Below are 24,102 nucleotides of genomic sequence, written 5' to 3' on the forward strand. Positions count from 1 at the left end.
TAGGCGGCGCATGCTCATTCACCGTCCTTGTCTCAGGTTGGTATCTCTATTCAACCAAAAACCCACCACCATAATCATCCTCTCCCCCTTCATCATCCTCATCTGGCACGAAGAATCCTCCTCCTGCACCATCTTCGCCATCTTCTCCACTGACATCCTCTATTCCCGCATCCTCCACCGCCTCCTTCCCTTCCTCCTCTTCCTCTTCTTCCTCCTCTTTCTCCTCAACACCAGCCCAAACCCTCTCCCGAATCCTCAACGCCCTCAAAAACAACTTCCACATCGCCAACGCCCTCCTTGACCTCCTCTCCTGTTCCTCCTCCTCCTCCAAATCCTCCACCCCCTCGATCACCGCCCAAACCGCCTCTTCCGCTTCCTTGGGCACCACCGCTCCCCGCAACACCGCCGTGCCTTGCTTCCCTTTGAACTCAAACCCCGTTAGGGCCGGGGCGTAGTCCACGCCCAGGATAAACGCCGCCTGCGCCGCGCGCTCGTGCCGGATATGCGCTCCTCCCGCAGGTATCATGCTCGGGACGTACACCTCGACGTTGCCGAACCGGTTCTTGGGAATGCGCCCATCCACCACCGGCGGCGGGACGTACAAATCTGTCTGCTCAAATGTGTAGAGCGGGGTAAACCCCTGCGCCGCGTCGCCGAAAAGGCCTACCCTATCCGGATCATCATCGTCCCCAAAATCCCGCCCGTCATCATCGTCGTCAAGGCCTCTCTTCCTCTTCTTTTTTGGCACGCTCTTCACCGGCTCCTCCCCCTCTCTCACCACCCTGCCCAAGCGGAACCACCTTTCCCTCGTCCTTGCCACGCGCACGTCGCTGCGGCGATAAATCCTCTCGAGCGGCGCCTTGGCGCCCGCGCTCACCGTCCCGCTCGGCCGGGCGCCCGGGACAAGCACCTCGTTCCTGCGGAGGTGGCGCTCGAGGGCGTACACCGGGTGGTCTTTGAAATCGGCCACATTGCGGGGCATGGGCTCGCGCGCCTCCGCGGCGGCCAGCTCGTTGAGCTCGATCTGGTCCAGGTCGGTGGGCTCTGGGCGCGTGTAGCGCTTCAGAAGGCGGCGGTACCAGCGCTGGTGGTGGTTGTCATCGTCGGTGGCTCCGGACGAGGAGGTGGATGCCGAGGGGAAGCCGTCGATGCGGAGCTTGCGGGTTTTGGAGGTGTACGCCTTGGCGTAGCGGCGCGTTACGTCGCGGGCCGAGCCATCGGCTGAGAAGGCGATGACGTAGGACATGTTGTTGAGCATGTCCGAGGCTGGCGGTTCGAGGGACCGGGGTTTCCATTGAGTGTTAGTGACCAGAGGATCGACGGGCTGCCATTTCTGGTGGGCTACGTCGAGGACTTCGACCCAGTAGACCGGGAATGGCGATTCGCCGCGGATGCGCTTTGGTGGTTGTGTTGTTGGTTGGGGAGAAGGGAGTGAGGGGGGCGCTATGGACGGCATCCTGTAGGCAGCGGCGTGAGGATGGCCAAGACGAGCCCGAGGTGAAAAGGTCGTTGCCCCAGCCTGGAACTCGGGGAATTTTGTCTCGTGCTTGGCCACTGCCGCTGCGTAGCTTTCCATCTGGGATGGCTGTTTTGGTTTCTCCTGCCCCTTGGGTTGCTTAGGCATCGCGGGTGACCCAGCCACAAAGGGGAGCGGCTGCAAGGAGCAGACCAGCCGGGCCTCAACTCCAACAGAACGGAGGAGGGCGCAGAACAACTGCGCGCCAACATCTCGGGAGCCTTTCAACGTCCGCGCTGCCTTGAGGAAATCTTCCTTCTCCTTCGTGGACTCCATGTCGTCGGGGAGTTGATACTGCGCATCACATCAGCCCAGCCCCCAGCAGGGCGAAAGGGAGCTACGTACATCCTTGATTTGCTGTTCATTTTCCGCCCACAAGGCCCTCCAGAGGCCTCTCTCAGTGATGGAGAACTTGAGCCTGAACAAATCCCTAGCCTCTTGTAGCCCCTTCTTGAGGGACTCTGATCGGGAAAACTGGTTCAGGCTGGCTCGGGGAATCAAGGCAGACACCGTCTTCTGGGGGAGCAAGGGGCGGAGGGCATCCTGGACCCGAGGGTCGTTGCACCAGCGGTTCCTGATTTCGACGTGGGCAAGGAGACAAACCAAGTGAACCTTATGTATCTCGATTCGACGTGCTTTTTCCTGTCTGTTGATTCCTTTTCGGCGCTCTGTTCGGCGCGAGAGCAGGGAGGCCAAATGAGCCGACAGGTCGAGACTCAACCCTTCAGATGCTCCTCCAGCACCACCGCCTGCTGATGAGGCCGTAGGCTGAATGGGGACATCTTCAAAATCGAGCTCGTCATCCTCATCGTCGTCGTCCGAATCCCTCATGATCGTCTGAACAGTGGGTGCCGGCACGGTCCCTTCTTGCTGAGCATGCTTTTGAGGGGTATCGTCGGCAACAACAGCCGCAGCCGCCGCCGGCTTCTGGCTGGCCGGGGTGTTCGCAGAGCCGGATGTCTGCGCAGACGTAGTTGTCGCGCGGCGGCCTTCCCCCGGCCGCTTGCGCTTTAACGGCCGTTCAGGAGAATCGGCAGACTGCGCGGCTATCTCGGACCTTGCCTCGGCCAGCATGGCTCGGTAGACATCCGGCACGGCGGATGCTGCCGCCTGCGCCGCTCTCCTTGAGCTCGCCCGCGTTGCGCGGGTGCTGCTGGAGTTAGCCGAAGCATTGCGCTTGCGGCCTGCCATTAGCGCTGTCGAAATATCCCAAAGGGAAGTATGGCGCGCCCAGAAAACACAAGCAGAGATGATGGATTGATGGGAGAGCGAAACACGCCGAACCGGCTTGGCTGGGGCCCACGAACCACACTTCGCCTTTTGGCGAACTCATGACGCGGCAGCAGCGCGAGGTCACGTGATCACTTTAGGAGAGACAGGAATCGAGCTCCAAGTCGAGCTTGAGCAATCCAGCAGTCCAGGCTCACAATCCACATCTCTTCATCTCTTTGTAGGTCAATTATAGCGGTTGGGTATCGAAATTTGAAGAGGCACTAGTACTAGGTATCGTAGGTGACAAAAAGCCAACGCGTCAGAGAAAAAACAGACAGACAGACAGACCATCTAAGTGGGCAACACGTCGCACACCACCATCTCGTCAAACATCCGCCCCATCCAAGCCCAGTTCAAGCCATTTCAGACTTTCAAACAAGCCAGATGCCGTCCCTCGCGGTGGCAACTATGAACTCCCAGCAATTCCCAGAGAAACAGCAAAAGGATGTAGAATAGCAAGTGCGTTCCAACACCATCCCACCCTGCGCCAATCTTCAGAACTCCATCTTCCAGAATATGGCGTGCTTTGCCAGTCCCAGTCAGGCCCAGTCCGCATCCTGGCCTGGTTTTCTATCTCCCCATATCGGTAGATTCGGTACGGGAATGAGAAGGAATTCTCATCTCCGTACCCAAGGCCATCACCACCCAACATCCGCGCAGAAAATCATCGGTAGGCCACGTATATCAGAGCCAAGAATCATCAAGCAAGACGTTGAATCATGACGCGATTAAGCCGTCGGGGCCGGAGCTGCCGCGGCCGGGGCAGCAGCAGCTACCTCTTTCTTTTCCTCCTTCTTCTCTTCAGCAGGAGCAGGGGCCGCAGGGGTAGCCTCCGCCTTCTTCTCCTCAGCAGGGGCAGCGGCTGGAGCAGCGGCTGGAGCAGCGGCTGGAGGGGCGGCTTCCTCTTTCTTCTCTTCAGCGGGAGCGGCAGCAGGAGCAGGAGCAGGAGCAACAGGCTCTTCCTTCTTCTCCTCAGCGACAGGGGCAGGGGCTGGGGTTTCGGCAGCCGGAGCCGCAGCCGCAGCCACAGCCGCAGCCGGGGCCTCGGCCGGAGCTGGAGCCGGAGGAGCAGCAGACTCGGTTGTTGTAGGGGCAGCCGCAGTGGTTGCGGCTGCCTCGGTAGCGGCCGCGGCGGGGGCCGGAGTCGTCTCCGCCGGAGCCGGTGTGGCGGCAGGAGCTGTGGTAGTCTCGGGGGTAGCGGCGGTAGTCGTGGCGGCAGCAGCCTCTGCCGGTGCAGGAGGAGCGGGGACTGGGGCGGTCTCCGTAGCCGGAGCAGTCTCGGAGGTGGTAGCGGCGGGCGCGGCAGCTGTGGACAGGACTGTTAGCACGCTGGGGTTGTCAGAGAGGGGATATGTGCCACAGGTCGTACCAGGAGCCGGAGGGGCCGGCGTCTCCTCCTTCTTGGCCTCGGTCGTAGCAGCAGCGGCCTCCGTCGCAGGCGCGGGTGTTGTTTCGGCTGTTGGATCATGGCCAGTCAGCCCAAGCCTTGGGCGTCAAATCTCAGTTGTTTATCAGGGCACTCACCAGCAGCAGCTGGGGCGGTAGCGGGGGCGGCAGCCGTCTCAGGCTTGGTCGCCTCCACGGGGGCGGCGGGAGTGGTCGTGGTTGTGGTCTCAGCGGCCGCAGGGGCAGCCGCCTCTGTTTCTTCGGAGGTTTTCTTGCCGTTCTTCTTGCTAAATTTCTGCTTGAGGGCGGCCTTGAGCTTCGCCTTCAGGGCGTCCAAGGCACCAGGAGCTGTGGTTGGGATGCACGTCAGCGTCGAGCGGTCCTCCTTCGACCGGGTGGAGCGCGGGCGAAACTTACGAACGCCGGGCATTTTGATAGGTGTGTGAAGCAGTCAAATACGTAAGATGCCGCAAAAGTTGGAATGGAAATGTTGGGCTGCGCGTTTGCCGCCGTCGAGGATGTCTTTGTGGAAGCCGACGCGAAAGGAGGAGCTGGCAGGTGACAAGGAAGGGTGGGAAAAGGGAGAGAGGAGAAAGAAACGAGTCGGGCGATGGATGAGAGATGCGCAGCCGCGTCAAGCTAAAATAACACTACGGATACCTGAGGCTAACGAAACAGGCCTGTCGGGCGCTCCGTCGCACAGTAGCTACCAACCGAGCCTCGTGTTTTGACACGGGTCAATGTTACTTAAGTGGTGTGGCAGTGGATGAGGAGTGCGTCGTGTTGTGTTGGGTGTTGAAGACACCAAGACGAAGTGGTCAAAGTGGATATTTGGGTCTGGACCTCCCCAACCTTTCTCCCCCTGTTTCCCATCTCGGGCTGCCCCTGCACGAAACCTGAGACGCCTTGATCCTCCAAGGCGCAGCGAGATGCAGTTCCCGTCCCGCGGAGACGTCAAAATGCAAACAAAACCACGGAAGTTGTAGACGGATGTCCTTTGTTTGGGTTTCCATGTGAGCACTCGGCTTCCGGACTCGACGTTGGAGCTTCCAAGTGAATGACGGAAGTGGGACGCCAGATGAACCCTTGATCTTTTGAGCCAACCTCTCATCTTGCAGCTTCCCCTCTTCAGTTTTCCTGGCTTGGGGCGCCAGAGAGGCGTGCCTGGGAAAAGGAAGCTTGTTGATTGGAACTTGCTTGAGAGGTTGCAGCACAAACATGCGACCGCGCGCCCGCGTTCCAGGGCACTCGATCAGTGTCATCTTGTCTGCATCTCGCATGCTGCCCCGCGCATCTCGGGTCCAAATTTGGATCCCCCTGGGGCGGCTAATCTTAACTGGGGCCTTTTATAACGGTCACAGGGGTAATGTAGCATTTATCTTGTGTCCCGAGTTCGAGCGCGAACTTCAATTTCTTGAAGAGATGATTCAAAGGCCCTCAATTTGAGTCTTCAGCAGCTGTCAAACCAGCTGTCCACCATTCAAGTAAACACTGCCCCTCTGCAACTAAAGTCCGTCACCACTTTGATAAGGCACACTTGGCATTTTCATGTGTGCCACGTGCATAATGTTGTCCGTCGCAGCTGAAAAGCTACCCCACCGCTGATCGTGTGGGATGGTCCCAAGTCGGTTGGCAACAAAAGAGGGCACATGATGTTGGCAATTTGACTTTCTGATACGTACATCGTACAGCTGAAACACCTGTCTTCGTGGTTGTCGATGGATTGTGATTTTCAACTCGGTTGATGAAGAGTCATTGACTAGCAGGCGGCGGCTCCCTGAGGTGGATGAATCTTCAATGGAGATGTCCCGAATTTCCCAATCCGGAAATTCCGTTGTCTCGTCTGGCGTTGAGGTTGGATGGAGACTGCCCGTTAATACCTAGGCTGGCCCAACCCCAAAATACCTACAACAGCTCTGTCATGGGAAACTCATTGGGCACATCGAGGTTCGTTGGGCAAAATATACATGTGTCCTTTTGCAATTCAGGATCAATCATGGAGATCTATAATGGGCTGCGAGTTGCGTGCCCACCAGCACAAGGCCAGAACCAAGGTTAAGTGTTTGGGGCATCGCTGGGTTTGGACTCCTTCGCCAAAAGTTCCCTCGCCTTCGATTCTTCGCAGGACATTACCTACCCCTAGGCATGCAGCCAAACCGACGTCCATCTTTGCACACCATCCTCAAAGACTCAACGTCACGCTCGCGGCGTCCCGAGCCGTAATGATGTCCCGTTAAGCGAGACGGAACCCTGGGCCCGAGTCAAACTTATCGGGCGTTTGCCTAGCTTGACCTTCCAGAAGCGAAGAATTGCTGTGGCCCTGGTGGGCTCTGGTCGGTTTTCGGAGATGGCTGGTTCTCCGATAATCAGGCGAGACGGTCCATGATGCCGTCGTTGAACTGTCTCTTGCTGGTTATGAGAAATGGGTTCCGAGGTTGGTCACCTTCAAACCTCGTTGCGGAAGGAACTCTCCAACAAGTCCAGTCTCAGTTCTTACCCGTAAGTTGACTTGGTCTCAAGTCGGGATGCGTTCCATGATCTCCAACGGCAACTGCCCGTGGTTGCCCGATGTGAAGTGAACAGGCATGTACAATTTCATGAACTTTCTATCAAACACGCTAGTCGTCAGGATCGATATTACATACAAAACTCTGGCCTGCACTAACAGATGGTACATCTCGCGTTTCCGCGGGGCTTCTTCCCTTGGATGTGCCTCTCCTTCCCGGACTGAAAGACAGCGGCATTTCGATATCCTAGCAGTTGATGGGAAGGCATAGCCAGAACACAATGTCCCCGGTGGATGGTACCTCCCCTCCCTCGTCATGGAAACTGGATGCTCTTCTTGTGACTGGAACGTCGTGGGCCCGGGTGTGTGGTACTCAGCCCCTTGACCTTCATCTTCTCCCCGGATATCAGCGACTCCAAGCACCGGGAACCTGGAAATCTCGAATCATCCCACGGTCCTTGGCCCTTTAACTGCATCATCGGGCTTTCATCACGTTTCTCTCCTCGTAGCGCCCTTCTCGTCTACTATGAAACGCTGGAAAGATGATGCTGCTACGACACCTGCCTTGGCTTAGAACCATGCCCAGGCTACGCCGCGCGTACCATTAACTCATGTGCCCTCTTGTCCCATCTCTCATTTTCATCAGAAAAGTACAAGCCCGGGCGCGCCTGAGGACCCCTTTCGCAATCGATTAGACTCGGTCAATGTCTGGATCTGCCAAGCGAGAGTCAGCATGTTGAATGGAAACAACCACCAGAGCTCGTCGTGCTTCTCCGTAGGTACCTACATAAGGGAGAGAAGCAGAAGAAGATAAGTTAAAGCCACGAGGCATTCCAGGTCATGAATCATATGTGATGTCAACAAAAAAAAATAAATATTTTCTATATCCCACCAGCCTCGGCCACGCCAAGTCAGCCCAGGGGAATCATTGAGAACAAGTCATGACCAGAAAAGAACAGCCGCCCCATGGAATAGTGAATGATATGCCACTCCAGAAACGAAATGCCCCATTGTTGTTTTGTCCGTATTGCAATCCTGTCCCCAGGTATCAAAAAATTTTTCGCCTCCCCATCCAATGGTATGTACCTATGTATATCCGATCCTGCTCCGAGATAGAGACACCTGCCTGCCTCGTCTTGTGTTGTTACTCCAGTCATAGGATATGACACAAACCACCTACCCAACCAACAGCCCAACTTGGTTGACACGAAGGGTGGCAAGTAAACCAAGACAAGACGACGAGAGAGACCCTTGACAAACTTGATCATCATATCATCCTTTTTTGTTGTTTTTTGTTGTTGCCGTGGGGCAGTGTTTCATGACCCCGAACAGAAAACGGCCAGAGACAAAAATTGGCCAGAGAAAACAAGCAGTTAGAAAAAACGGAGGAAGAAAAAGCGACGAAACCCAGCCACCCTTCCCCTACGCCATCCACACCTATCCATCCGTTCCGTCTTTGTAATAAAAAAAGGACTCCTGCCGCCACCATACACCTCGTTCTTCAAGCAAAAAATCCTCGTACTGATAAAAATGCAATCCGAACCTGCCCATGTATACCATTCATTTATGGAAATATGTACTTTGGGATATTTTATTCATTCGTGAGTGCATGGTCCGTAGGAAGAAAAAGAAAACCTGAAATGCACGGGTAAGCACAAAAAGCAGGTGTCAATCGGGACTCGCCGTCGTCCGTCAAGCCGGCAGTCTGGACATATGTTGTTGTTGTCTCAGCGCCCTTTCATCCGAGGGTTCCGAAGTGGCGAACTCCGCAAAATGGCAGGCCAACGCAACCGGGGAGCGAGCTTGTTGTGCGCTTTGCTATGCACCCAGCCAGCCTCATGAGTCCCAGAATGGCAGGCCGCTTTCCGACGGCGACTCGGTCAGCCCAGGAACCGCGTAGTCAGCGCCCAGCCAAAAGGCCGAATCGTCATCGATCGACGCAAGGGAACCAAACAGCGCGCTGTTGGCGGCGGGGAGGCCAGTCGGGTCCTCGGCGGTCTGGACGGACGGGGCGAGGAACTTGGTGGGGTCCTTCTTGACGAAGCCGTCGATGTCGTCGAGACCGGTCAGGCCGCCGACGCCGTCGGCGGAGGCGAACAGGTCGGACATGCTGGCGGCGGAACCGAAGCCGAAACCCATCCCGCCGGTGCCGGCGCTGGGGAAGGTATCGAAGTCGTCGAGCGGGTTGGAGAGGAAGTCCTCGGCCTCGGACACCTCGCCCGAGGTGGAGGTGGTGGTCATGCCCGGCAGGTTCTCGGACCCGGCGAAATCGAAGCCCCCGAAGCTCTGCGGTTGGCTGTAGTTTGAGGGGGCGAAATCCGCAGTTTTGCCGGCCAGCCCGAGGCCCTCGTAATTGCTCCAGTCGACGCTCGCGCTGAGTCCCGCGCTGAACATGGGCTGCTCGTAGTCGGACAGGGAGCCGAAGAAGTCCGCGCTGTTGGGGATGTACGTAGGGTACTTGATGCCGGACAGGTCCAGCGGCGGCAGCTGGCTGTTGAGCTGGGCGAAGGACGAGCCCTCGAGGGCGGGCGACGCAGCCTCCGACTTGACGCGGCGGTCGGCGCGGCCATCGGCACTGGTGCCGGAAGCTCCGTTGGCGGCGGAATCCGAGTTGCCGGTGGCGCCGTAGAGATCGTCCATGGAACGGTTGCGCAGAGCCGCGGTGGCGCTGGTCATGGAATGGGCGCGGTTGAGCTGGTAGGGGCCGACCTTGTGGGACGCCTTCTGGTGCTTGTAGGTCGGCTTGTGGTGACCGTTGGCGTCGAAAGAGAGCAAGGCGGCGTCGGAGCTAGTGGTGTTGGCGCGGCGCCGGGAGCGCGAGCTCGACTTGGAGCTGCGCGAGCGGGTGGCGGCGGCTTCGTCCGAGTCGGACTCGGGCACCGTGTCCAGCTTAGGAGGCTCCCTCTTTTGGCAGCAGGTGCAGCGGCCGCCATGGTTGCAGCAGCAGCTTTCTGCGGACAGAGAGAGGTTTCGAGTCAGAGATATGATGAGGAGAGCCACGGCCTCAAAGATAGAGAAGGAGAGAGAGGAGGCTAAGAGAGAATTCAAGTAACACGGCAATGCTCACCCTTGTGACCCTCAAGAGGAGGTCTCAAGTGCACGCATTTCTGCGTCTTCTCGCCGCAGTCGCACTTGACGTGCGCTGCCCGAGACTTGCGCATCGCCCGGCAGTGCTGGCATTGCGATACCGGCCTTCCCTTCTTGTTGATGTGCTGGAGGGGGCGGTCTGTGGTGGCTTTGCGTTAGCGCATTCTACTCCAGAAGACATCAAAACCGACCCCAAATCCAATCTCTCTCCATTTTGAATCGAATAGGCATCAGAAACTCTTGTTTTTCTTCTTCCTTCCCCCCCCCCCCCCCCCCCTTCCTATGATTTCATGTCTTGTATTGACCCCGCCAACCAAAATCACCAACGGCCGCCAACAAAACTGGGGACGAGAAGCTCGAGCTCAAGCTCAAGCTGTGAGGTATGATGAAGCGGGGTAGATAGCTCCTGCGTCTTGGTGAGGGGCAGGTCGGACACGGACCCCACATTTTCCCAAGAATTTTCCAAGGCTTTTCGATTTGATTTGTGCTTCGAGCTGCGCGCCTTGTCACTGGACTCGCTGCGACTTGCAGGAACTGGCGCAGAGAGCTTGCTTGCAAACTAAACCCTTCACCTGCAGCTGCGAGCTGCATCCCGCGCTCCCTAGACTCGGTGGCAGCTTGGGAGACAAAAAAGGGGTAACCCAACGCAAAAATCAACGTAAAACAAAAGCGCCAGGCGCAACAAGAGAAGAGCGCGAAAATTACTCACCGTGATGCTGGCAGTTGCTGACGCGATGGCCTCTCACGCAGGCCTCGCAAGCCCACTTCTCTCCGTCAATGAGCATGGCGGATTAAAATTGGATGTTGTTTGCGTAGCTCGGGAGCCGTGCAGCCCCGTCTCTCGGGCTCTTCAAGAGCAAAGGACGGCTGGCCGTCGACAAGATGAAGGAGGAGGAGGAGCTGGAAAGGGGGGTGTGAAGAGAGCCTAGGGGGTCAACAAACAACCTAGAACAACAAGGCTTTAGGTTGCTGAGGTAGGAACCCCGAAGCTCGCCGGCCGGTCAAGAGAGTCGTCGAACACAGGACAGCGAACGCTAAACGTCGAGTGACAAGAACCGGCTGTGGTTTGCGGCTGTACTTTGGTCCGACAGGGGGGTTTCGTGACTGGCAGAGAGCGTGCCCTTCGCGAGGAGACGGCGGGAAGGCTTGAGACAAATGAGGGTCGCAAAATGCACCGCCTATAGGGTCATTGCTGGGGGTAGCGGCCGCCCAAGAACATCGGTGCAGAATGCCGAAGCGTCTGAGTTGAAGCCAGCTTGGAAAGAAAAAAACGGTGAGCTGGAGGATGCTGTTGCTGTGTGTTTCAGAGATTCGAAAAGAGGATGCCTCGATCGGCGAAGCACCGGAATGAAATAAAAAATGATGTGGGTTTCGATCGGAGTGGAGATTTGGCGATTTCGCCGGAGCTTTTGTTGGATTTGGGCCCCTGCTCAGAGAGGGACGCTGGCTGACGAGGTTCCCGGAAGGTGGATCAGGATTCGATCAGAGCAAGGACACACGGAACCTGGAACGGGTCCGGGCGGCGGCACCTCAAGCAAGCAACGCCGAAGGCGAGCGGTGGAGGGCCGTCTTGTGGCCGCAGGGCAGGGCAGGGCAGAAAAGAAAAAAGAGCAATAAGTGGTGGGGATCTCCCGTCAGGGCAGGCAATGGAAGCGCAGCCGGGAGAAACGGGAGAGGCGGGACGGGGATGTGGTCGCGTGTCGGAACAGCTCGCCTTGCGAGCCGGCTTGGATTCCCTGGGTTGTATGGAAGTATGTATGAATAGGTATGAGGTAACTGTGCGATATCCGGGAGCAGTCCTCGATGTACCGTTGTACCGAAGACAAAGCACCCAACCGATGACGCAGCTGACAGTCAGTCGCGTAAGAGGGATGTCAGCCCAACTTCAGATGGACTGGTGGTGTCTGTTCCGACAGTCGATCGACTCGACCTTCAGGAGGCAACAGACCGTCCTTTCGGAGACGGCGGAACGCTGTGTGAGGCTATCTGGACCGGAGGCCCAGCATGACGAGGTGGCGCGAGGAACAACCCTGAGTCCACAAACTCGGCGGTTGGAATTCAAGGAGGGGTGCGTGGATGCGGTCCAACGCAGAGGAGGAGCCAAGCAATAAATAAAAAGGAAAACAAGGACGGCAGTTCCTTCCAGCAAACTTTCAAACCCCAAGAAACATGACGAGCAGACCAGCCGAGCCCGAGGCTCGGAGGGAGGTGGCTCTTTTAATGTCGGCCCGGCGTGGGAGAGACTAGAGGCCATCATAGTAGCTCCCCAAAGGAGAATGAACATGCCCTGGCCAGTAGCCCAGCCCAGCATCCACATGGATGGGGGGGGATCCCACGCCGACGTGCGGGTCGCGAAACGGGGGACGAAATCCAACAGACCCCAGGACGCAGAGCGGATGCAGACGCAACGACTGGCTTGATCGGTCCGCCCGCTGCGTGCTTGACCTACCAGTTCCCCGTACCTTGCGCCAGACGCCGACTTTGTCCATTTGACTGTTGTCCGGGGTTCGGCGCGGTGCAGGATGACGAAACGGGGAAGGGGGTGTACTGTAGTGAAGGTGGGCTGTGGTGTGGGTGGGAGCGCCCAGTGAAGAAGGGCGGTTTGAACAACCTAACTAGCATGTCACAGAGACTGACCACAGAGACTGTTTCTTGGCAGAGACAGTCAGTTCACGGGGCTGCTGTACCAGCTACGGTCTTGTAACTGGTGGAAGGCTCAGGGCTTGGCCAGCGGGCGCTGTACGGGATACATCGAGGTACTTGTTCCACATTCTGAATCAAACCCGCCAACTTGGCGAAACTTGATGGCGGCAAAAGAGCTTCTTGGGCACTTGTTCATCCGCCCCGCGCCTAGGCGAACAACTCAAGAACGCGGTTGAGCGGGAAGTTGCCCTGGCCGGACCGGCCATGCAGACGCTCTGGACGGATGGAGGAGACGAAGAAGACCAAGCGCGCTCGACTTGTTCGGCGAGCGGGAGCTTCGCAAACAATTCGGCTCCAGCTTTGTTCTGAAGTACATCCCATGTGAGGCGCAGAGAGGTGTGGGCATGGAGAGATGTGGATACCCGGGGAGAGGGCAAGGGCAGAAACGGGATAACGATGGATGGATCATTTTGGCGGCCAACTCCGTGGATGGCCGAAGGGACGGATGGATGGACAAACGGGATGGAAAAGACAATTGTCGGCACCAAGACGTTTCGATTGGAGGGAGAAAGAGAAGCACATGGATCCTTTGTGGAGGTGCCCGTCCCCCTTACTGTATTGTCGAGCCATCGAAGCTTCGGCCCATACCAACCCTGGACAGAGCCGGCGACATCAAACAACCTCCTTTATACGTCTCTTGGCTTTCTTGACTCGAGACAACCTCCTTCCTCACTCGGTCTCCCAGTTTGGGCATCGCCGACGACGATGAAGTCTGCACGGGGCAGCTGCGCAACAAAGATGTCGTGGCCTGAGGATGATCCTCGCGAATCTGAGATCTTCATGTCCTGGTTTGAACCAGGCTTTCTTGGTTCCCAGGGCTCTGGTTCTTCAGCCACTGTCCAAACGTGAACGCGAAGCGCTTCTGTTGGGCTATCATCCTCTCACCGGGTTGGTCGAGCTGAGGTGCCTCCATGGCCATCACCCCCATCCTACCCCCCAACCCCAAGTTCCTGACATTGGCATCATCATCGGGAATCCCCGGCATCCGTCTGCATGGCTGGGACCTTTGACGATGCCAAAAATGTCCAGCAACAGGCGCTAGTTGATCATCGACAAACCAAACGAACGAAGCAACTGAGAAGAACACATGAAGCGAATGTCAGTCATCCCCGTGTCTCCGCGAACATGTCCCGGTAGACTACGTTGCTTCAGGAGCAGACCCAGGTTGTATGCGCAGCAACATAACTCCCATTGCCCGGAACGGCCACATGCTTGATGTTTAACTCTGTAACTGGCCGAGCTCATGCCGTGAATTTCTCCAGGCCAGCCGTTACTGCAGAGCAACACACACATCCACACATTGCCAGGCTCTCGGCGTCACCATGAGGTCCCGTCGCTCTCTCTGTGTCGTTTTTTTTTGATACAAGCCCCAGTCAGACAGGTGGGGGAGGTGGCAGCGTCGCCGTTGGATCCTCCAGCCAGCCAGCCCACCGCATCTCAGAGGAGCCAACAGCATCACGGCAGCACAAGTGCATCCCCACGGGTAAAAGCTCCAATTCGGGAAACTGACCAGCGGAGCCCGTGACAGTCTCATCTCTCGACATTGACACCTGCGTCATCCTACCTGCTGCTGCTGCTTGTTGCTGCTGCTTAGCCGGGCGTCGTCGGCATCCGTGCATCCTTTCGAGTTTTGTTCAGGGGCATCTGACGCCGGCGAGTTGTTGATGCCGTTGAGACCCGAACAGGGCAAATGGAGCCTGGCTTGTCCGTTCAGTCCCGGGTGTGTGTTCACCCTTCGGGCCCAAGGGATTGTTAGCGCCGACGCGATCGACGCGCCTCTCCCCGACGACCCGTAGCGCTGCCGAGAGCCCCAGGCGGGGAAAAGCGGATCTTCAGGAACTCGATGCGAGGCTGTTCGACCGGCAGGCCTTGTGCATTTACGTGCTGGGGGGAGAGAAACAGGCTGCTGCTGACTTCTGTTACTCCGTGTGCTTCCATGACAGGACAGGGCACCGTGAAATCTTGGTTAACGGCGGGCCGGTTGCATGTCGCATCAACAGACTCGAACATTCCGTCTGGGCATGATCTCGGTAGGGGAACACCGCCGTCGTGCCTATTGTTGTGTGTCCCTGGCCAAAGTTTGGTCAGGACTGGATGTTTCCATGGCCGTTGTGGTTTCAATCGTGTCGAGGAACTGGCCACACAGGTTGCCCTGGCTGGCTGTCTGGCTGACCTTTCCCGCGTCGGCCTGGGAGTCGGCGTGTTGGTCGGCGATTCACGGGCGTATTATTGCTAGGTTGCCCTGCTCCTCTGTTGGTAGTTTTCTGCAATACGAGCCAAGCCTCCTGGAAAGACTCAACCCAAACAGTATCGAGCCCGAACAAGCCCGAACGAGACTGCTTCAGGTAACCACCAGCCCTGAAGAGAGCAGCGCAAAAAAGGGCTGCCGCCCGTTCCCACCGGGCCGGGCGCGTCGATCGATATTCCAGGCAAAATACCCCAATATTCAGCCCACGCCGATGACCCCGTGAGCAGTGATTGTGGACGCAACAACAGCAGCCAGCGCAAAGAGGCCGTCGAGATAAAGCCGGTTACCCTCGCTGACACTGACAAAATACCCCGTGTAATTTGGGGGATGCTGCCGATATCTCGCTGCCGCCCGCAGGGCCTCCCGCTCACCCGCCGCCCAGCCTTTGCCTAGCCTCCTGTGGCAGGTTGCCCAGCCCCATGGCCACTCGCTGCTCGTCGCCAAGGGGGAACAGGCAAGCGCACCAACGGAGGTGGTCTCCAGCCCCGTCTCATCGGGGCCGCCAAGCAGAGAGACAAGAGAACGCATTCACGGCGGGGGAAGAGGCACAACGACGACGGCGGAGGGCTGGGCGGTCGCCATCGTGGTCGTCACTGCGTCAAGCAAGCGTCTCAGCATCTGCAAGCAGCCGGTTTGGCGTACTATGGTTGTCTGTGTGTACTGCGTACGCCGAGTACCGTGCTGCATTCATGTCCACTCGAGTCCATCTCGGTGATGTCTTGGATGGAACAACAGGCTTGGCACGCCGCCCACGTTCGTTGATCATCAGAGCATGCGGCAATGACGTCTTTGCAGTTTCTCTTGGTGGCGATGGGTCCAAGCCAAGTCAAGGCCCCAATTTCCAGGTTCCACACGGCGGGACGGCGGGAAAAGAAGGTCCCGGGATGAACCTCACGAATGGACCAACATTTGGAAACCCGGATGGTCTTTGATGCGACGGCGAACAACACAAGCACCTAGGGCAAAAAAGAATTCGTTTCTCATGGATCCTTCCCGCCTTCTCTTCATTGCGCCGACATGCGGAGGATCGAGTAGCTCAGGTCGCCGCGGCTCCCAACGAAGGTCCAAGTTGCCAGGCTCATTTTGGACCTCTGGCACCCGCGGCGTGGGGAAAATCAGGGCAGGGCAGAGGGCAGGGCAGGGTAGGGCAGGGCAGGGCATGTGGGGTGCCAGCAGAGCAACGCCGGCCTTTCCCGGCAAGGAAAATTTTCATCCATCCTGTCCAAGACCATCATCCATCCAATCCAATTTTGCAGCTTTCCACCTTCCATCCACCACCCACTTGCCTGGCCTGGCCCGACTTCTTCCTTTTCCAATCTTCGGCTCGCCCTGCATCAACACCATTTCGTTTCGCAACTTCAGCCTCCTCTATTTTATTCGCCTTCACAGACACAAGACGGGCTCACATGGCTCGTGCCTCAAACCGGCCTAGCCGGGCCCTCCATCATCCTTCAGCTCTGCACCTCACTCGACGTCCCCGATTTCGCGGCAGCTCCTGCATCCTGCGAGTGCAGGAATCATGTTGCTGCGACCTGACCAGACCTGGAAGAGATGTCGACCTCCTAGTTCAGCTGGTTCCCCCATCCAGCTAACTTAAACCGTCCTCCTCCCCCCCTCCTTCTCGGCTACGTCCAGCGACTTGGAGAGCCGCATTTCCCCCAATCCAACGGCCGTCCCCATTCGATGCCGCCGCCTGGTCGCCGGCAGAGCCCGGAGTTCTGACAGGACGACACGACACCTGCTCGAGACGCCCCCCTCCTGCTCCCTCTTCTGGAAGAGGGGGCTGCTTGGGAAACACCCCACGTTGACGTTATGATGAGCTGCTCATCCGCGATGCCGTCGAGGACTGCATCCATGACAACGTGCGATGCGGAGGGCAATGCCTCTCTGGGGAGCATGCCGCTGTTGACGGGCACCAGTCGCGCCTAGGATCGTGTCAGATCTTGGGGAAGCCAGGGGACCTGCGGCAGATGGGCAACATCATGCTCTCCTGGGCGGGCTGCGAACCCGTGGAAGCCATGGAAGAACCCCAAACCGTCGTGGTGGCACAGCCCAACTCCTTGTCAACCCTCGCATCTGGGGTCAGCTTCGGCAGCACCGCCGGGAACCTTGGTGCGGTGGCGCCTGTCTGCAAACTGCATGTTGTGGTAGTGGTGGCGGATTTGCCCTGGGTTCTTGAAAATCGGTTCAATGACCCGAACTCATCGCGGTAGCCTACCGCATCCGGTGTACGGATGTCGCCGACCACGGCAGCTGTCACTGACGCAGCACGACTCTTCGTGATCCAGCCTTGGTAGTGTCGCCTGCTGTCCTGTTAGGTCTGCATCTCTCGGCATCTACAAGTGTGTAGATGCTTCTCCAGGTGAGATACTCGGAGATTGTGGTCTCCGAGCATCGATTTGTCTCGGGCTGAAGCTGAGCCGCGAGCTGAACCACTGTTCCCGTTGGTTCATTCCCCTTTTCCCCTGCCGTCCGCAGAGCTGAAGTTGTTGGCCGATGCGATTGCCCAGATCGACGACCCCCACGCCGCCTCTGACCACGTTGGCTTTGGCACCATCGAATGCAGGTGGATGCGGACAGCGCCACGCAGAGTGGCGGTCGTCTCCCTGTGCCTGGCCTGTTTCGTCATCATGGCTCTGGAGCAGGGCGAGACAAGCCTAACGTCCAAGTCGGTAAAGGAACACGACACCGGAGCTAGGAGGCGGGCATCGCACTATACACTATGGTAGGATTATGGTCTTCCAGGTTAAGCCGGGCGCAGGAAATCCGGCCAAGGATGTTCGCCGCCTCAGGCCTTCCGGGTCTGCATCATCTCCTGTCTCGTCGCTGTGCAACCTGGGTTTCGAGATGTTGAGTTCAGACGATGCCGCAAGGACCCAAGACTCAGCGGCGACACAGGTCAGTCCGCTGCCGCCGTGATGCACTACACGCACGTCTTTGCATTGCTCACTCCTTTGGTCTGGGCGTGGGCAAGCAGCCTTGCGTGAGTGTGTTCGGGCGCGGTTGCGCGACAACGACAAAAGTACAGTACACATACTTCTACCTTGAAGTATAGTCCTGCCAAGCCCCGCTTCCCCAGCTACCGTGAGTGTGTGTCCTAACGACCGACTGGAGAGTCTGGTAAGTAGTTGGGCCGTTGGAGTGGTCATCTGGATGAAACTCGAGGAACCTGCCGTGGCGGGTGTGCATGCTTGCTCACTCTGTGAGTTTTGTGTGTATCACTCACACCCGCATCATGCTTCACCGTTGATGCGGGTGGAGGCCGACAGGCAGAGATCAACTTAAGACCCATTGCTGGGCGCCCGTGTTGAGAAATCGTCTTGATGCTCTAGGATACCCGGGAATCAGTAGAGGTCACATTCATGGATGTTTTTAGCGTTTCAATAGATTGTCGCCAACAGCAGCGGCCCTTGATATTGTACGTAAAATGTGATGTGCGGTGATGGAAGGATGTCCTTATTCAAGAGCCAAGAGCCAGCGCCAAGCTTCGATGGCTTGATATTGAGTTTCACAACCCCAACCATGACCACCTATATACGGGGAAGCAGGTCATGTACGTCCCTATAAGACGTGCATGTTATTGGCCCTCGAGACACACTATGTTTCTTGAGTGCCATGTGTGTTCCCGAGACTCCAACCGTGATCGATGAGACGTACACATGCCTGGGCTGGGCATGGGAGTTGTTTCGGCTTTGATGGGTTGGGGATGAACCGGGGAGAGTCATCTTGGCTGAATCCCCGACGAAGGTCAAACTCAGGGACGACGACACATGGTTGTCTTTGTGCTGCGATGATGCTGGACACGGGTACAAGGCAACGAGGTGACAAACAAACCAGATCCAAGGGCTTGGCTTGTACGTAATAGAACAGAGGAGGGGCCTCGGAGAGACTCGGTAACTATTGTGTTTGTTCGAGGGCCATAGCCGCCACGACGCCGTTCTTGTGCTTCAGGGGATTGGGTAGGTACGGTACACATGGGAGTAAAGGATGGCTTACAGAGCAGAGACACAACTGTCTTGCGAGAGAGAGATCCGGTGGGTTAATGGTTGCATTACATTACCTACATCACATACATGGATGGACAGACAAGACAGAGAGATCCGGGTGGATGCGTTGATGAGATACCTAGGCAGGGGGAACATTTTGCTTGGGAGTTTGGTGGCTGGTCATTTCCCGAGGTTGGCTTCGTGTCAAAATCGTGATTATCATTATCAAAGTCGAATTGAGAGAGAGGGGTTCACGGAGCATGTGAGACGAGGAGTCACGTTTTGATGCGCGTGAAGACGCACTTGACCTGCCGTCCTTGGGTCTCTAGCCGGGGCTTGGTATGTGTATCAATGGGGCTGCGTTGCGCTAGACTCATCATCTGTGCTGAGTCAAACTCGATACCTACAGGTACCTGAGTAGGCATTTAGGCGTTGTCATGGCTTGTGGGTGTGTGGATGTTTCTCTGTGATATGCGGATAATTAGATGGTTGGGTAGATAGGAGGCATTTGGAGATAGTCGGGTGTTCCAAGTGAAGGGTACCGGCTAATGTTAGACTGACCACCCTCCTCTTCGCCATTTCCATCTCAGGTCTTTATTCATAGGTACATACATTGATGTCTTGGACCGGATCCTATATCCTTTCCACAAACACGTGTCGAAGGCTAGCTCCTGACTGGTCCGTCTCGTCGGGAATGATTTATGGGATTCAAACGGATCCCACAAGCTGATGGTTGGGAGTCTTGGGTCGAAAGAGCCGCGATAAGGAGTGCCTCTAATGGAATCAACGGAAAAGTAGTTAATGAAATCACCGTAAGTGGGATTCGTGACTTCATGAAAGCGGCGGTCTGGAGTCCAACCTCCGATCTTCGCTACCAGCCCAACGCTGGGGAGGACAGCAGCTCCATGCCATCCCGCGTTTGCGTCATTCCCGACGTTTGCGTGCCCCTCCTTCTTTGGTGACGCGCGCTGCTAAAGTTCGATGCTCCGCACTTGACGTTAGGTTTCTTCTGCAGATGCTCCCGCCGTTTATCGGGACGACCCCGCATCTGCTCAACAGCTTGGTTAGCCCCGCCATGAACACCAAAGCAGATGTTCAACGTTTAAGCTTCGTCGTGGTGAAAGCAGGCCAAGACTCCTCCACCGAACACGGTCGCCTCCTTGTAAACGCCAAGCGTCCCACGTGCGATCTAGCTGTTGGGGACGACGATTGCGTGACGCATGCCGAGTTTTCCTTAGGCTAGACTCAAGTGCCGGACTGAGCTCTGGATCGCTTTTTGCGGTTTAGGCCCTTGGTGTTTTTCTTGAACATCTAGACCACCTGGACTGAGAAGTTAGTACTGGTAGCTGCATCCATTGTGTTGCCGGAATTCCTTTGGCGTCTTCGAGTAACCATCCAACGAAAAAGCCTCGGTCATCAGACCGCCTCGGCAGTGTTCACAACCTCCAATAACCGTTACTACTACTGACTGAGCCGGCCTCCGACGCCAACCTGCTGACCTGCTCGTACACTCGGGACCTAGGCACTGTTCAGTACTTGGGACGAACTGCGTTTTACTACACAGTAGCGTCGCTGGCTTGCAGATCGTTTGTTTCTGCGACCTGCGGAGCATTATCCACACACCCAACACCTCCCGCCTCCCACCTTCGAAGCGGCGTCCTGCATTGCATGCATCCTGCACCGGCCCAAGTTCATACCAGCTGCAACTGTGCAAGACTGAGCCTCCACCAGCTTTGTTCGGATTCGCTTTGGAAACCAGTGCGGGCTTCTCGGGTAAGCCGAGAGCGTGGGGAGATCACCTCGACGGTAGCACTCCCGTCCCCATACCTACCGGCTTCCCCTAGACGGCAACTAGGTACACGACCGCCTGAGGGCATCCCATCTGCTGTGGTCGTCGTCGGCCGCATCAGCAACACTCGGGGCTTGGCTTGCTCGTGCAGTCGCTGGCCAACCGGCGGAATCGCGGACGGACGGGCTTGGCTCGGGCTGACGGCGGAACGTCGGCGCAACGGCTGCCACGGAAATCGCCGGGCCAACAACGGCGGTGTGTGTCTGAGGGTCGGAGCGACGGCTCAACTTAGCAACCGAATTACACCTTACAATCATCATCATCATGACATCCGGGCTGGAGACTCTCAAACCCGGCGTTGATCCGGACAGGTATGATGGAAGTGAGCATCTTTTTTCGTAATGGCCAGGGGCTGACCATCCATCACCACCAACCAGGCCGGTTCACATCATCTTTGTCGGCGCCGGCGCCGTGGGGTGTTTCTACGCCTCGAGATTGCATCACGTAAGTCCCCATGTCTAACAGACCTGACTCACCACGGGTTCACAAGCCAACTAACTCCCTCACCCCCCTCTCAAAGCCAGCCCACAGCCTCCATGTCTCCCTTGTCGCGCGCTCCAACTACAAGGAGCTAGCCGACCACGGTGTGCACCTCCAGACACACACTTTCGGGGACTACACGTTCCGGCCTCACGCCGTCTTCCCCTCCGTCGCCGAGGCCGCGCGCGCTCGGCCCAGCTCCGGGTGGGATTACATCATCGTCACCACCAAGGCGCTCCCGGACCGGCTGGACGACAGCGCCCTCATCGCGCCGCTCGTCGGCCCACATTCTTGCATCGTGCTCATCCAGAACGGCCTCGGCGTCGAGCAGCCCCACCGCGCCCGGTTCCCGCGCAACCCCATCGTCAGCGCGGTCACGGTCATTTCCGCCGTGCAGACCTCCCCCGGCACGGTCCGCCAGAACCGATGGACCCGCATCCATCTCGGCCCTTACTCCGACTCGGCCTCTTTCTCCCTCCCTGACAAGGCCGGCGCCGGCGGCGATTCTTCGCTCAGCGGCAGCAGCAGGGATGCAACCATCCATCTCCCACGAGGCGACGACACCACCGGCGCCCTGGCTTCACCCCTTGAGGACCCCTCCGCCGCCTCCTCCTCCTCCCCTGTCGACATCGTAGCGCCAGCGGCAGGGGCGGGGGAGGAGGACAAATCCGCCCTCCAAACACTCGGCGCCCACCACGCCCTCCTCCTCGCCGACTGGTGGACCCGACTCGGCGGGATCCGCGACGCCGAAGCCACCGCCAACGAGCTTGAGCTGCAGTCGCTGCGCTGGCATAAGCTGTGCATCAACGCCGCCTTCAACCCGTCGGCGGTGCTGTCCGGCGGGCGCGGCAACGCGGATATGATTTCGGATCCGGAGCTGCGGAAGCACGTCGAAGGGGTGATGAGGGAGGTGTGGGATGCGGCGGGGAAGGTGTTGTCGCATGTGTCGAACGGGGGGAGTGGTGGGAAGGCCGTGTTTCCGCCTCCTGGAGCGGCGGAGCCCGAGAGGATTTTGAAGAGCACGGAAAAGAACAAGGGCAGCAAGCCGAGCATGTTGTTGGATTGGGAGAGCGGGAGGCCGTTGGAGCTGGAGGTGATACTGGGAAATCCGGTCCGGATTGCGCGCGCGAGGGGGGTGGAGATGCCGAGGTTGCAGAGCTTGTATGCGTTGTTGAAGAGCGCGGCGGAGATGAGGGAGAGGGAGAAGAAGGCTGGCAAAGAAAAGTTGTAGGCGTTGGCAGTTACATGGGGTTGTCTGCATGTCAAGATGGCTGTAGTATATTCTCATCTATTTGTCGTACTTAATCTGTGCTCAAAACTGGTGGCTTGCTCAGGTTGGTGGAGGTACAAAGTTCACGACTGGCCCAATCTGTGCTAATGACAGAGGGTCAGAGCGAAGTAGAGAGAGTCGTATGTCCGCGGTGCCATATCAAGCATGCGGATAGACGGAATTGGAGGACATTCAGCCTTACTACTCCTACAGGACTCCAGGAGCTGGCAGGTATCAGAATGGCTTCCCCGCTTCAGAAGAATGTGACATATAGAGAGAACTATGTACAGGGAGAACTATGTACAATGCCGTATCTACCTAAAAGTCATCCTCCCGTGGGCTTCTTCTTCTGTCACCTGCCGCCTTAGACTCTCTCTATCCAGCTTCTCTGTTTTGCAAACGGTCTACTTCTTCGACGATGTTTCTTGTTTCTCAGAACTCAAAATCCTATTGAGATGGGCGACCTATTCATGGCAGTTCGGTCAGCGTCTGCTTGTTTTTATGACATCCATACTAGTGAGAGGGTAATATATATGATGGGACTTACAAAACCGGTCAGATTTTTCACCATCTCTATGATCACGTCTTGGCCCTTGGGGTCCAAGAATATGCTATCACCCAGTGGTGCGGTGATGAAAAAGTCTTTTAGTCGGAGCAGAGCTAGGTCCGGGTGGTTTGGTGGACAGCCTTGGGGCCGCCGGGCGAGAGCAGTGGCGCGGTTGAGATGGGCAAATGCCGCGATGGCCTTTTCTGGGTCGACTTGATCTTCTTCTGCTCCTGACTTTGACTTGGCCTTGTTGGGAGCGGCTTTGGATTTGGCTTCCTTCTTGTCACCATCCCCAGAAGACTCAGCAGAAGCGGGAACTTCCACTTTGCTCAGAATCGACTTCCACAACCCCTTATCCGCCAACACCTTGCGCCACGTTTCGGGGTGGTTGTCGATGTCTTCGCGGATTAGGTCGATCGCCTCGTTGGTCTTAAAAGCACCATCTGATTTGTCCATGATGCGCTTGGAGCATTCCAAGCCGCCACGGATGAAGCTCTTGCCGCCGGGCTCGCAATGGAGGATGTACGCCGCGTCGGAGCTGGCGCGGCCCGAGCGGGAGAAGGTGGCGGCAAAAAAGGTCTTGTAGATGAACCCGTCCGAGGCGAAGCGGACGTCGCGCTGGATTCTCCAGATGATGTTTTTGACGGGCAGGTCTGGGATGGTTGGATCGACGGCACGGACCTTGCGCGCCAGAGTGGCTATGTAGCGCTCCCAGTCTTTGAGCGCCGCGCGGTACTCGGCGTCATGTTCCTGGAGCCAGGGGCGGTGGTTGTTCTCGTAGATGCCGAGCTGGCGCAGGAACTCAAGAGTCTCGGGCTGTAGCCGGAGGGTTTCCTCTGTGGTTGGGGCATCCTTGGAGTCTGGCTCGGCTGGGACGTCTTCGTCTTCGTCCTTGGTGGGCTTTTTCTTCTGCTTGCCCGTTGTGGCAGTGGTTGGATTTGTCGTGTTGACCTTGGGTTTCTTGGCTGGATGTGCCTTGGTGCCAGAGGTATTGGCATCCTCCTCTTCCTGCTGCAACTGTTGTTCCTGCTGTTTCTGCGCCGCTGAATTAATGCGTTGTGACCGGCGGCGAGGGGCGGTCACCTCGCCGGCGACGGTTTTGCGTCTTTGTCCAGCCATTGGGGTTGATATCCTACAATTTCAGAGTTCGGCTACTTATTGGCAAAAGACCAACACTTTAGCGGGAGGCAATGAAAATAATGAAATGTTGAGTCTCCAACATCAACACCCAACCTTGACATCTATGGGTACA

The 24,102-nt window shown here is 57.3% G+C and overlaps 12 protein-coding genes across 12 annotated transcripts; 3 read left to right on the plus strand and 9 right to left on the minus strand.

The window, feature by feature from the left end:
- Positions 1-46: 46 nt before the first annotated feature.
- Positions 47-2,707, minus strand: VTJ04DRAFT_6787 (uncharacterized protein; the record flags this gene model as incomplete). The annotated part of the gene is made up of 2 exons (XM_069365044.1): positions 47-1,810; positions 1,862-2,707. The coding sequence occupies 2 exons, from the start codon at positions 2,705-2,707 to the stop codon at positions 47-49; spliced, it is 2,610 nt and encodes an 869-aa protein (XP_069218811.1).
- Positions 2,708-2,847: 140 nt separating this feature from the next.
- On the plus strand, positions 2,848-3,378 carry VTJ04DRAFT_6788 (uncharacterized protein; the record flags this gene model as incomplete). The annotated part of the gene is made up of 2 exons (XM_069365045.1): positions 2,848-2,868; positions 2,971-3,378. 2 exons carry the CDS (start codon positions 2,848-2,850, stop codon positions 3,376-3,378), a joined length of 429 nt encoding a protein of 142 aa, XP_069218812.1.
- A 138-nt stretch (positions 3,379-3,516) lies between these two features.
- Positions 3,517-4,604, minus strand: VTJ04DRAFT_6789 (uncharacterized protein; the record flags this gene model as incomplete). The annotated part of the gene is made up of 4 exons (XM_069365046.1): positions 3,517-4,094; positions 4,158-4,244; positions 4,313-4,522; positions 4,592-4,604. 4 exons carry the CDS (start codon positions 4,602-4,604, stop codon positions 3,517-3,519), a joined length of 888 nt encoding a protein of 295 aa, XP_069218813.1.
- A 2,987-nt stretch (positions 4,605-7,591) lies between these two features.
- VTJ04DRAFT_6790 (uncharacterized protein) lies at positions 7,592-8,169 on the minus strand (the record flags this gene model as incomplete). Its single annotated transcript, XM_069365048.1, has 2 exons — positions 7,592-7,957; positions 8,011-8,169. 2 exons carry the CDS (start codon positions 8,167-8,169, stop codon positions 7,592-7,594), a joined length of 525 nt encoding a protein of 174 aa, XP_069218814.1.
- A 347-nt stretch (positions 8,170-8,516) lies between these two features.
- On the minus strand, positions 8,517-10,552 carry VTJ04DRAFT_6791 (uncharacterized protein; the record flags this gene model as incomplete). Its single annotated transcript, XM_069365049.1, has 3 exons — positions 8,517-9,631; positions 9,748-9,906; positions 10,477-10,552. The coding sequence occupies 3 exons, from the start codon at positions 10,550-10,552 to the stop codon at positions 8,517-8,519; spliced, it is 1,350 nt and encodes a 449-aa protein (XP_069218815.1).
- A 160-nt stretch (positions 10,553-10,712) lies between these two features.
- On the minus strand, positions 10,713-12,256 carry VTJ04DRAFT_6792 (uncharacterized protein; the record flags this gene model as incomplete). Its single annotated transcript, XM_069365050.1, has 4 exons — positions 10,713-11,214; positions 11,267-11,614; positions 11,716-11,797; positions 12,217-12,256. 4 exons carry the CDS (start codon positions 12,254-12,256, stop codon positions 10,713-10,715), a joined length of 972 nt encoding a protein of 323 aa, XP_069218816.1.
- Positions 12,257-14,222: 1,966 nt separating this feature from the next.
- Positions 14,223-14,480, minus strand: VTJ04DRAFT_6793 (uncharacterized protein; the record flags this gene model as incomplete). The annotated part of the gene is made up of 1 exon (XM_069365051.1): positions 14,223-14,480. The coding sequence occupies one exon, from the start codon at positions 14,478-14,480 to the stop codon at positions 14,223-14,225; it is 258 nt and encodes an 85-aa protein (XP_069218817.1).
- A 436-nt stretch (positions 14,481-14,916) lies between these two features.
- VTJ04DRAFT_6794 (uncharacterized protein) lies at positions 14,917-15,246 on the minus strand (the record flags this gene model as incomplete). The annotated part of the gene is made up of 1 exon (XM_069365052.1): positions 14,917-15,246. One exon carries the CDS (start codon positions 15,244-15,246, stop codon positions 14,917-14,919), a length of 330 nt encoding a protein of 109 aa, XP_069218818.1.
- Positions 15,247-16,654: 1,408 nt separating this feature from the next.
- Positions 16,655-17,113, minus strand: VTJ04DRAFT_6795 (uncharacterized protein; the record flags this gene model as incomplete). The annotated part of the gene is made up of 2 exons (XM_069365053.1): positions 16,655-17,029; positions 17,090-17,113. 2 exons carry the CDS (start codon positions 17,111-17,113, stop codon positions 16,655-16,657), a joined length of 399 nt encoding a protein of 132 aa, XP_069218819.1.
- Positions 17,114-17,288: 175 nt separating this feature from the next.
- VTJ04DRAFT_6796 (uncharacterized protein) lies at positions 17,289-17,637 on the plus strand (the record flags this gene model as incomplete). Its single annotated transcript, XM_069365054.1, has 2 exons — positions 17,289-17,443; positions 17,511-17,637. The coding sequence occupies 2 exons, from the start codon at positions 17,289-17,291 to the stop codon at positions 17,635-17,637; spliced, it is 282 nt and encodes a 93-aa protein (XP_069218820.1).
- Positions 17,638-20,817: 3,180 nt separating this feature from the next.
- Positions 20,818-22,264, plus strand: VTJ04DRAFT_6797 (uncharacterized protein; the record flags this gene model as incomplete). The annotated part of the gene is made up of 3 exons (XM_069365055.1): positions 20,818-20,864; positions 20,931-20,997; positions 21,074-22,264. The coding sequence occupies 3 exons, from the start codon at positions 20,818-20,820 to the stop codon at positions 22,262-22,264; spliced, it is 1,305 nt and encodes a 434-aa protein (XP_069218821.1).
- A 443-nt stretch (positions 22,265-22,707) lies between these two features.
- VTJ04DRAFT_6798 (uncharacterized protein) lies at positions 22,708-23,969 on the minus strand (the record flags this gene model as incomplete). The annotated part of the gene is made up of 2 exons (XM_069365056.1): positions 22,708-22,767; positions 22,851-23,969. 2 exons carry the CDS (start codon positions 23,967-23,969, stop codon positions 22,708-22,710), a joined length of 1,179 nt encoding a protein of 392 aa, XP_069218822.1.
- Positions 23,970-24,102: the final 133 nt, after the last annotated feature.

Source organism: Mycothermus thermophilus (genome assembly GCF_041956435.1).
Source record: "Mycothermus thermophilus strain CBS 625.91 unplaced genomic scaffold VTJ04scaffold_4, whole genome shotgun sequence".
Lineage (NCBI taxonomy): Eukaryota > Fungi > Ascomycota > Sordariomycetes > Sordariales > Chaetomiaceae > Mycothermus > Mycothermus thermophilus.